This window comes from Plutella xylostella, chromosome 23, assembly GCF_932276165.1.
Source record: "Plutella xylostella chromosome 23, ilPluXylo3.1, whole genome shotgun sequence".
NCBI classification, from domain to species: domain Eukaryota; kingdom Metazoa; phylum Arthropoda; class Insecta; order Lepidoptera; family Plutellidae; genus Plutella; species Plutella xylostella.
In genome coordinates this window covers 5511404-5523771 of record NC_064003.1, presented here as the reverse complement: position 1 = coordinate 5523771, position 12368 = coordinate 5511404, and the positions used below count along the sequence as shown (strand labels likewise).

General features: G+C 36.8%; 1 protein-coding gene across 1 annotated transcript in view; it reads right to left on the bottom strand.

Moving 5' to 3' along the window:
- The window catches only part of LOC105382557 (glutamate receptor ionotropic, kainate 3), a 31969-nt gene extending 23055 nt beyond the window's left edge, over positions 1 to 8914 (bottom strand). Inside the window, exons 1-9 of the mRNA XM_038113595.2 lie at positions 8643 to 8914; positions 7238 to 7380; positions 5163 to 5330; positions 4572 to 4729; positions 3945 to 4141; positions 3301 to 3542; positions 3059 to 3163; positions 2527 to 2640; positions 2058 to 2255 (exon numbers count right to left, since the gene is read on the bottom strand). Of these exons, the coding sequence (XP_037969523.2) occupies positions 2058 to 2255; positions 2527 to 2640; positions 3059 to 3163; positions 3301 to 3542; positions 3945 to 4141; positions 4572 to 4729; positions 5163 to 5330; positions 7238 to 7380; positions 8643 to 8730 (1413 nt within the window). The 5' untranslated portion in view covers positions 8731 to 8914. The remainder of the gene's footprint in view (positions 1 to 2057; positions 2256 to 2526; positions 2641 to 3058; positions 3164 to 3300; positions 3543 to 3944; positions 4142 to 4571; positions 4730 to 5162; positions 5331 to 7237; positions 7381 to 8642) is intronic.
- Positions 8915 to 12368: the final 3454 nt, after the last annotated feature.

Here is a 12368-nt window from a genome sequence, read left to right as displayed (position 1 = left end):
GGTAATTTTTTCTATGTTTTTAGGGAAATTTTGATTTTTTCCCTACAAGTGGGGAGTTTTTATTTTAAATAATAATTATTTGTATTTATCTACACAAATGCGCCATATACCATAAATCTGTCCGACCACTTCAACGGGGTGAAAGTGCTAATATTGGTAATTTTTTCTACGCTTTTAGGGAAAATTTGATTTTTTCTCCTCTAAGTGGGGAGTTTTTATTTTAAATTAAAATTGTATGCATTTAACTACACAAACACGCTATACATTCAAAACCCCTCAGACCATCTCAAAGTGATAAAAATGCATATTTATGTAAATTTTCCCATGTTTTAAGGGAAATTCTGTTTTTTTTTCATATAAGTGGGGAGTTTTTATTTTATATTAAAAATCTATGCATTTAACTACACAAACGCGCCATACATTTGAATCCCCTCAGACTATCTCAAAGGGATAAAATTGCATATTTATGTAAAATTTCCCATGTTTTTGGGGAAATTTTGTTTTTTTCCCTAAAAATGGGGAGTTTTTATTTCATAGAAAAATTAAGCGTACCTAAACACACAAACGCGCTCTGCAAGTCAAAACTGTCAGACCACTCAATACAGGTGAAATAGCCTTAAATAATGTAAAATTTCTCTTTTACAAAATGGCTGACACTTCATCCGCCATTTTGATTTTTGCAGTTTTCGGAATTTTCCTATTAATTTCACCATATATCCAACCATGAACAAAGAAAGACATCACCCCAACTTCCCCCCTTCTGGGAGATCAATTCACCTCAACTTGAGTCGACGTCGAACTTTTTCAAAAATATAATCTCCCGTATTTCTCAGGGTTGCCAGCCGAAAGTGATAAAAATAGTCAAATGTCATTAGTATGAGCCTTTCTGACTAAACTACATCATTTTTTTAAATCCAAAACGGTTATTTCTATTTTTTATGTTTTTGGGAAAAATCTCAAAATTTTCCCTAAAAATGGGGAAATTTTATTTAACTGGTATAGTCTACCCAACAAACTACACAAATGCGCTTTACAAGACGAATCTCTCCTACCACTCAAAACACGTGAAAAAATCAATCAAAAATCGTGAAAAAAAGTCACTTTTACAAAATGGCCGCCAAAGCAGTCCGCCATTTTGTTTTTTTAACTTTTCGGAATTTTCCCATAAACTGCACCATACATCAGACCGTGTACAAAAAAAATCATCACCCCACCTTCCTCCCTTCTGGGAGATCAATTCACCTCAAGTTGGGTCGACGTAAAAAAATCCGAAAAAATATAATCTCGCCTATCGCCCAGGGTTGCCAGTCGAAAGTAATAAAAATGGTCAAATGTCATTAGTACGGGTCTTTCCGACAAAACTGCATCAAATTTTAAAATCAAAAGTGGCCATTTCTACTTTTCATGTTTTTGGGGAAAATCTCGAAATTTACCCTAAAAATGGGGAAAATTCTTTCGCATGGCAACTCTACTCGTCAAACTGCACAACCGCTCCATACAAATCGAACCTGTCAAATGCCCCCAACACAATAAAAAAATGCTTTGAAAATCCCCGAAAAAACACGTTTTTATAAAAAAATCTCCCCTCCCCCCGCAATAAAAAAAAAATAAATTTTTTGGAATTTTCCCTTAAATTTCATCATGTGCCCCACCGTTTACAAAAAACACCATCCCCCCACCTCCCCCCCTTCCGGGAGATCAATTCACCTCAAGTCGGGTCTGACACGCCCTAAACTTTGCTTCACTGCAACTCGGCCGCCATTTTGTTTTTTTATTTTTTTATATTTTTTTTATAATCTGTCAAACATTCTTAATACACCCTCGAAATATAAAAAAATGTATGGTCACCAAAATGGAGGAACAAAAAAAAATTTTTTTTTTTACAACTTTTTTTAAAATGTCGAGGTTTTTCTCTACTCACCCGAGCACCCTGTACATTTCCCTAAAACATTTTCATATCAAAAAATGGCTCCTTCTGGGAGAACTACTATGTCAATGAGTCAGTGAGTGGTAATCCAGCTTTATATATTATAATTATTGTTAGCTAAATAATTTACCTCATCCATAATTTCTGCGACCATGCCATCCCACTTCCCATTTGCGTATAATGTACCATATTTATTTTGCTCCCTGAACTCATAGCTGAATTCCAAAAGCTTGGAAAGCTCCTCTATAAGATCCACTGTGAAACCTTCGTATCTATCGTTTCCTTCCAGTTCTTGCAGCGACTCCTTTATATATCCATAAGGGGCTGTCTGAAATAATAAATAAAATATTACACGACTGATAAAATCACAAAGTAAACAAGAAACAACTAACGCTATGTAGTACTTAATAATAATAAAGAATATCTATCTATCTATCTACTTAGGTAAGTACCTACGTTATTTTCTACGGTTGGCTTCTAATTACCAAAACTGACACAATAGTAGAGATTCAACGTAGAGACAGAGAGACCTTAGTGGTACCTACTAATTTTAAACAGATTTTTGTGAATAAAAAACAGAATTATGGCCGCGTGCTTACCGTAGATATAAGAACGATGAATGTCTTATTCTTCATGATAGATTCTGAAGTCAGCTGAGCAACAGGCAGGACTGGCCTCTGTATGTCCAGCAAACCATTGTTGAACTCGCCAATCTAATTATAAAACATAATTAAGCACGTAAACATGTGTAAAAAAAACTTTAAAATAACGAAAAACGCTGTTCTACGATAGGTATAGTAGAATCATCATCATCATCATCATCATCAGCCTATGTCAACCCACTGCAGGATATAGGCCTCCTCCATGTTATGCCAAGTCCCACGGTCATGTGCTACTCTCATCCAGTTTGGTCCAGTCACTCTCCTAATGTCATCGGACCAACGGATATAGAAGAATAATGGTCATTAATCATGATAATAAGTTCTAGATTTTTAAAGGGGTACAGTACAGCACATAAAAGAAAAAAGGAACTGGTGTTCTATTTAAATACAGAAACTTGATATACCATGCTGTTTATGAAAAGATGCCTATAACACTGTAATTTTGAAACCTATTTTATAAAATACTAACTGATTGGTTACCAGCGGGCGTGAGTTCCATAATCTCCAAGTTGATATTAGTTCTCTGTCCAAAACCGTCGAACAAAAGCTGCCTCGTTATACCATTTATTTTGTTCTACAACAACAAAATAAATATTAATAATGATTAAACACATTAATAGGATTTTCCACACAAAGTTTTATCAAGTTTAATTTTGTTTCCAAGACGTGGATGTCTAGAGTCTCTGTCGTAATTAATTTTGTATTACATACCGTTCTCATAAAGTTAAGCAAAGACGATCCATACGCCCAAGAATCATAATTATCACAGCTAAGCTCTTGCGGTTCTACCGCTACTTTTTTCAATGCTTCATAGAAAACTTTCACTGCATCATGAATGAGGACCACTTCAGTTTTGATTTCTTCAGGTTCCCGCGTTTGACCTGTTTCCTCATTGAGATCTGCCGTGTACTCCCACATCTTTTTGTTTTGTTTCAAATCCATTAGGCGAAACCCTGTGGAATGAAGAAGTAATGTAAACAACGAAAATAAATTGGCTCTAACTTATTCAAACGCAAGTATGCCTAGGAATCCTGACTTCACTTGATGTGTGTCGCAAGTCTCAAGTAGCCTATTTCAGGGCCCTACCAGGTCCGTAACGATTGTAGAAGAGGACTTTTATTCGTTGAGTATTTTGTTATTTTTAGAGCACAACAACGTTATACGAAACGAGTATCGCTTTCGAGACTTATCACGTCAGTAGCCGCTACAGGGGTTAATTATCGATGTCGATACACATGTTTAATGCGCGTTCCACCAATCACTGGACCATATTTATGGCAAATCGCGATATATTATCGTGACGTTTATCTACGTCGATAACGAGCCTGTGTAGCGGCAGCAGTTCCCTTCCTTACCAGTAACATTAACTCCTCCATACCGGTACTGCGTCAGATCCAGCGTGAAGAGATCGGGAGACAGGAAGATGTAAGAGTGCTCGTCAGCCAGCAAGCCGACCTGCTGGCTGTGGTTCAACACCAGCTCGATGTTCTGCGAGGGACAGTCCACCACGAAGTTTGTGAACTCTGACTCCTTGGCTTCTATTAGCACGTCTCTGAAGGCAACAAAGGCAATATATTTATCTGAAGGATCGATTGCATCATTTAGGGCTACCAGTGGTAAGCCACCGCCGAAGATTTTCAATAAACAATAGGTACGGTCAGCTGCATAAGTTGTTAAACACTTCTGTACCTTGTCAAACTGACGAACCGTCAATGCTTCAACGAATGGATAGGCGGTTTTTTAGATTGACAAGGTTCAAATGTGTATAGCTACTTATGCAGCTGACTGTACCTAAGCAGTGGCGCTTGCCTGTCAAATCTGACGTAACGTGTATGGATCTGACATATGTTTGACAAGCGAGCGACGCTGCTTATTTATTTAATTGTTACTTGCTAAGGTGTCGGTGGTAGTATGGTAGCATTAAAGAAAAAGACATATTTAACTACTTGCAGAGTTAACGTTTTTGGTCTCTATTTACCTACCTGTAATCTTCTCCACTCAATTCTCGTACTGAAACAATCATGTCCGAAGTTTCGTTTCCAAGTCTGAACAGATTGTCGACTCTGCCCAGAATGTGGCCCTTCACATACAGCACCGTGAAACTTTGCCAGCCCTTGTGAATGATCAATTTCTCCAATGCCTGGAAATAAATTAGAAGTGAGTTTTTAGTATTTTATGTAATAGATATCTTTCATTTCATTTATAAAATATAACTCAAAGTAGGTAAAAAGCAATCGTACAGGATTCAATTTCATTAAAAATTGCTTTCAGATAGATTTCAAGACTAACTTATAGGTTGGGTTTTCTTACTTACCTAACTACATCATGTCACTTTCCTCTAATGTTCGTTATATTAGGTACAATAAAAGTACCATAAACTTTCTCAGTTATTTTTAGTACACGGTTATCTTATCAAGTAATTCACCTGTACGAAGAAAGTTTTGCGGACTGAATTACTGAATTACACGAATCAATTACTATTACTGTGTACTGAGTCACCTTCTTTTCGCTTACTATACCACTTTTTCCACTACCTGTATAGTTATTTTTTCTCACTTCTAACAACAACTCACCGTATTATAAGCCTCCCCGCTAGGATAAAGGTTCAGTATGGACCAGTTGGCGGTGAACAAGTCGTTGTGTTGAACGAGGACGTGTGGCACCTCGAGCATGTCACACACAGCCTGGATGTGCTCGCTGGAGCGCCCGCCTGTGCCGTCGATTATGCCGATCAGGCCCTCCTGAAACGCAGTAGTTATAGTAAGAAGGGACAAGTGGAAAGCTGACTTGAGCAGTGCTGATTTAACAGCGGTCTATGTGCAGACCACCCTTTATGGACTTTAATTGGCGACCTACCACACTTATTAGGGCTGGGTCGATACATAGTAAGATAGTGACAGATCGGCTCCAGCGAGATGCTGCCACACCTACACGGGTTCGTTATCGACATAGATATACGTCACTATATCGCGATCCGCCATAAATACAGCGGCAAGATTGGTGGATCACGCATTAAATAAGTTTATCGACGTCGATAACTAACTCGTGTAGCGGCCGCTGGAGCGGATCGGTCAGTTGTTGGCAGCAACAGCAAGAAAAGTTAGCATAAAATTAATTTGGTATCAGAGATAAGGTGAGATGTGAGAGGGAAATGGCGCGATGAAAATATACACCAATTTCAATGGTATCACTTTGGTACACATACTTCATCAGATATTTGTAGATGTTGACTCGCACTCTGAGGGTTCAATATGGGTGCAAGTGAGCTCTTAAATATGGAAAGGTTGTAAAATGTGTTATCGGAATATTTTATTCCGAATACATAGGTACATGAAAGCATGAAATGTGTAATGCCAGTATCACCTATAATGACCTACTGACTTCTAATTCTATATGGATAATGGTAGGTGATAAACGACGTTACATTTGAACAGTCTGCAATCTGAATCTGCTATCTTACTCGTACGAGTATTGCAGGTATTTTTCAGACACTAATCTAAAAGAGAGTAAGAATGAAAATGCCATAAAATTATATGCCCGCTTTTTGAATCATTCAAACCGGACTAGAACTATGGTAGAATGGTAGAACTAGACAATGGACTAATTACAAAATCGATATCGGTAAACAGTAATTTACACGTTAATTCGACTCTAGCAGGGACTATTTTCGTTCAGCCTCACAAAGAAAGCACTGTTTCCCTGCACTTTAAAGTCATTATCGCCATCATTACAAACAAACTTATGACTATCAAAACATGGTTAACTTTTAATTTCGTTTAAACTTTTGGTCTGTGTTTTACCTACGAAAAATTGGGGTGCTGTAAATAAAGTTTAACATGCCTATGTATCTGTCTGTGGCAGTGTAGCTCCTAAACGGCTGAATCGATTCTAATTTTGTCATTATACATCTACAAAATATAAAAATACAAAACAGTATAAGTGCTATAATATACTACATTGGAAGAGCTTTCACTTTCAGCCTGTAATCATTGACTTACCGAAGTTTCCTATAACATTAGTAACGAATTCACAAAGTTCCGTAGTTGACCGTTCTAGTCTGTAATTATTATTTACGCGTAAAATTACAAAATTGTTGCCATTATTAACTTTGCCATTGGCAGAGAGTTGGCTCTGCGTTTTTACTGTTACTGTCAAAACTGCCGTCAGTTTAAAAAAAGTGCTCGAATATCGAACTAACCCGTTAGAAATAGCTCGCAATATCAACGTTGCGATTACATTAAAATTTACTATAGAGTTGTAAAAAAGCTAAACGTATAGTAAGCCAAAAGTGGGTACTCTGAACCCCCTGCATTGCGATTCTATAAAGCTAATTGTCAAAACTCGATTCTGAATCCGGAGTGAGTTTTCAAATTGGCATTCTGTAATTTCCGTAGAACAGCGAATTCGAGATTTTGACAAATAATGTATGAGATGACATATAACGTCATAACTGTACGAACGTGAAGTGAAAGGTGAAGGGAGAATGAAGATCGAAGTGAGATGCGAAGTGAAGTCTGATTTTACCGAATCGCAATTCTGAAACACAGTGGGGTGTTTGACTTACTATACTTAGGTAAGTACCACTTTTAAAACACCCTAAACGCACCAAACCACTAAATTTTGATTTAAGGCTTTATCAGCATCTTACCTTAACAAGATCGCAGACATGTTCGCTGACCTCCAGTATCTGCCCCCGCTGCACGGTCCGCATGGAAGAGGTGAAGTTATACATGCGAGTGCTCAGGTTGAACGCAGACTGCATGTCCACATCGTCCTCGTAGAATATACCACCTGCAATACATTGCTCGGTTGGTTCGGAGTTTACAGTGACTGTTGGTGCGATATGTAGGGTGAAGCGGCAGTGGACCGGTAATATTTACAGCACAGGATGTCTAGTGTAAGTTTGGATATTTTACAATACAATACACTTTGTTTTGCATAAAAAAAACATAACAGAACAGTAAAAAAGGCGTCTTATGCAAACGAAAAAGTGAAGATTCTTTTTTTAATTTTAGTGTATATTATTATTTTCTTACAAAGAAGCGGTCACTAATACACTAGTATAAAACAAATTTCAGATTCTGTTCAACTTTGGGATAACATCGCAATCACCTCTGTTTGCGTAAATTATCGAAACTTACACCTCACCCTATAATCGTTACGGAAAATAAAGCATTCGACTATATACCTTTTGTATCGAATAAAATACTACTAGAGCCGGAATGGTTGCCGACAATACGAGATGGCACTCAGAAAAAACTATTCAGAAACAACGAAAATCAGGATTGACTGCTAGGTATATAATAGAGCTTTTAGGTGAGGAAGTGTCTTGTCCGAGGAAATTCTAAGATTTAATTTTCGGATTAAGAAATCAAACGTTAAGTTTTCTCACTGCCCTGCAGTATCAATATTTGGTCCATTGATTCTCTCTGTCTACTCTTTGAGGCTTGAGTTATTACGGATACATGATTATGACAAAATATCCATGTGCAATTGTGCATACGCAATGCACATATCCAATAGTCTCATTGTCGGGCTGTATGCAATTATGTATGTTGGAGCATTTATCTAAAAGAGATTAAAATTAAATTTTCAGCTAAAATCCGAGTTCAAATGTCTACTGAATATTGAATATTGATATAAAGTAGGCAATGGTTTTGATTCAATATAAGCCTAATCTTCAATATTATATTGAATAGCCCGATACTGTCATGGATTTGCATTGTCCTGTTACTGATTGAAGAGAGGTCGTAACGCCTAATGTCTTTCATGAGATGTGAAATGGTTTTCCAATAGCGTAAACTTAGCATAATTGTGTCAGCATCAGCAATGGTATTGATTAAAATTATATTATTTTCTAGTATTAAATATTTTAGCCGACTTTGAAAAGGATTTAACAGTTAAATAATAGTGTCCAAAATATCTTTGCAGATTTACACATTTTGATTAACACACCACCTTATGTTTTGTATCATAGACCTATCATAAGAAGACAATATGTTTAGTGTTCTTTAATACCTACATTGAGTTTTTTTTTGTATCACTTTACTTACCTAGCGTCATATCAGCACCAGCACCGGCCGACACCATCAATAAACCAATCCATAGTAGCGTCCCCATTGCTCCCGTCAAACACACCATTGCCACTTAATCCTTGTTTTATGTTCCCATGTTCACTTCCGAATGATGCGATCACACAGCGTTTTATGGCCGCACTAGCGTAATTAGCAAGAGTTTGTTATAGTTAATCAATGTTTAACTCAGTGGTGTAATAAACGTTCAAAGCGTAGAGGTTGCGAGACGGTAATGTGTTTGGATTCTGAGTTCAGACGGTGGCTGCGTGTAGCGGAGGTATAGTAGTGATACTAATTATAACTCTATTTATACTACAAAGGTAAATGACTCAGAAAAGCTAATGGTTTCATTGTTATTGCAAATTAAACATAAACGAAGATATCGTGAGATTTTTGTACAATTAGCTAACAAATTAAATTATAAGTACTTAATCAATTTTGGGCAGTTGGCACTCTGGGCAGTCAGAAACTCGCAACTTATCTTACTGCTAATCCCTTCACTACTTTCCTTCAGAAAAACTCTAGACCATTTATTTTATGTCGTCGACACGCTAAATTGTAGTTACCTCGTATTAAATTCTCAAACAGTGTGACTGTATGTTGTTGTAGTCTCTAGGCGACTGTACCTCCGCTACACTCCACATGCGGTCTGCAAGCGACACGCGGCGTCAGCTGAAAATAGTTCACGTATATTTAGGTCCAGTATCCACAAACGACACTCTTCGTCCAATCACACGCCAGTGTTCACTTCTCTATGGAATCTCCGCCATTTTCATACACAAATACAGGGTGCAGTTTTATCAGTAAGCTTTGAATTTTTCCGTCGGAAGGTAAATACATCTACTCAACAACTAAAGTTTAGACAGTCTAAATACACCTTCTCAATCAGCATTAATTGTCGGAATAGCCGTATTTCTGCTATTTCAAAGTTGGACACAAATTTAAAGTTGCGTAGTAAGTACGTATGTGGGAAAGTTCAACGGTAAATTTCCAGGCTGTATTACTTACTGTCTTACACAAAGAAAATATATGTATATTGACAACATAAAAATACACTGACGCCTGTAATCTCCCTTTTTGCCTTTAATTGCTGCAACCACTTCACACTGTTGTTTTAAGGGACATAGACTGCTGAAAAAAGTACACAAAGAGATATTTTACGGTTATGCCGGTAAAGCCTGAAATATTCGTAGGGATACATACCGGCTAGGTTGAGTGGGATGGGAAAGGTGGCTGGTAATAATGGACGCGCTTGAAAGCTACAGATCGCATCCAATGCTTTGGCAGAGGCTTATGTCCAGCTGTAAGCTGCTATAAGGCTGATGAAGAAGAAGATTCCATATTTAGAAAGCTTGTTAATTTTTACTGTTTCAAATTGTGGGAGAAATATAAGCTTTTCCTGAGTTACTTCCCCGTTACACTTATTCCTTAAAATATATTTTTCACTCGCCAAGTCGCAACCAAATATTATTTAACAATCTTCGTGACCTTTGGGGTTGGTCAGGGTCAGGTTAAATATGGTTTGAGCTGAGGTTGAAAAGTGTCCACTAAAAATTCACGCGTCATAACTAATTTATAGCAAATCGTTACACTGATCGAATATGTCCGATAAGATACTCTCACGGGCAATGAAAAGGTTCATTCCACGCCTTGTGGAACATTGAAGTACATTTAAAAGAGCATCAGGATGTTACCAACTAAAAACAATAATATTATTCTGTTCAAATTTAAAATTCGATGTTTTGAAAAAAATGGGATCGCTTAGTGTCAGCACTTTGTGAGTGGAACTATTTCATTGCCCGTGAGTGTAGTAGCAAACATCTGATCTGATCCGCATCACAAGAGCAGGGTAAATGTATTCATCGTTACGCAAAATATTATTTAGTATTCATGTGCCTGAACCGACCGAAGCGATAACTTTCGCAACTCAGCACACTAGCAGATAGAACATTCTGGAATGCTAAACATAGTTATTGGTATTTCATTGAGACATTCAACAACGCAATATTACATACCACACGCACCTTTAGCCATAGCCAATATCGTTCTATAATATTCGCTGAAGCTGAAATTCTAAATGCAATTGCAATTTAGGTATATTATATATAGTTAGGGTAATCATCGTAAGATTTTTTAAACTAATATTATGCAACATGGATGAAGCACAAAAGGACCATTATACGTACGTGTGAAAAATACATTTGTAATGTAAGCAAATGCATTGCAAGAGAGCACTAAAAAGATAGGTCAGTTTATGCATAAATATTGAAATAAATTATCCAGGAACTTTTCTGAAAACAACGTTGAAATGGTTTCTATGTTACAGTTATCACTTGTTTATACTTCGTTGGTGAAGTATTATTACCTAAAATATAATGTTCCATCAACTTTGATGGTTGGATAAATTAAATACCAAGTTAAATTTCCAATTCCATTCCATTCCGTAAGTTAATTATATTTTCAGACTCATTACAATATGAGATGAAACTCAATATTGTAATGAGGCTCTATAACATGGTCGTATGTCATCTCATCACATAAGACTTTGTAAGTGAAGTGGAAGGTTGAATAAAGGAAATTAGGGTTCATTCATAACTTCTTATATTATTCATAAAATATTTACCTGGGTATACGTAATGAAGAAATTGACTGCCAACCACAAAATTATTTACGACCGACATTTGGAAACTTCCTCGCAAACTCTCTTGCTGAAGAAAGGTATTATTTTTATACACTTTGAGCACTAAATCCTGGCGATTATTGCATTACCACTAGTTTTAGTACACTGAAAGTTTTAAACTAGATGTGTCAGTCGTTGCAGGGGCAGATATAAACCGGTATATCGTCGGTGTTATAAAATTTATGAGATGGAGAGTGATTCTTTGTACTGGGTCTTACTGGGTCCCGGTCGCCTGGACGCTTGCTGATTTATACTGTTCTAGGTAGCTCTATATTTACAGGCTATATGAAAAAACTATTTTCTGGAAGAAATCGCTTTAAGCCATTTGTACATACGTGTTAGATTAAGTTGTTTGTAATGTTATCAATTTTTTTCTGTACAAATAAAGAATATCTATCTATTTCTGAACTTAAATTAGGTAGGTAAGTATTCATAGTTGCTAAGCCTAGGAGAAAAATACAAATTTCAAAAAAACCTCGTCTTGCCTTCTCTTTTCGCTGGTAGAAACACCACCTTAATTTTTTTGCCAAGTTTATAATGTTTATACACGTAACACACTAAATACCAACACAAATTATAAGTATCATGATAATATCTACATATTTTCAATAAATATTAACTTCAGTATTTTATTACAATTCTGCCTACCAGTTAGATAGTACGTATGGATTAACATACAAACGAAACCTAATAAGTACTTATAGGATTTATTAAATAAAATGCACAAAATCTACTTGCTGCTGTAACTACTCTTAAAGTTATAACGTTTAGATATAAGTAAGTACCTACACATTTGCTAAAAGAATCCCTCTTATCAACTGTCTTAAACTTTGCCGTGTAACTTTTAAAACAGTGTAAACCTCGGACGCTGCTAAAATGTTGCCAACTCTAAAAGTATTTTTCGCTTTCCCTAATCTGTCGCCACCCGGCATTCCGGAACAACATCTTATCAATGGACGCTATCATCATTCAGGCAGTTCTGCAGTCTGGCCAGTGGTGGCGGGCGGCCGGTCGTGTGTCGGAAA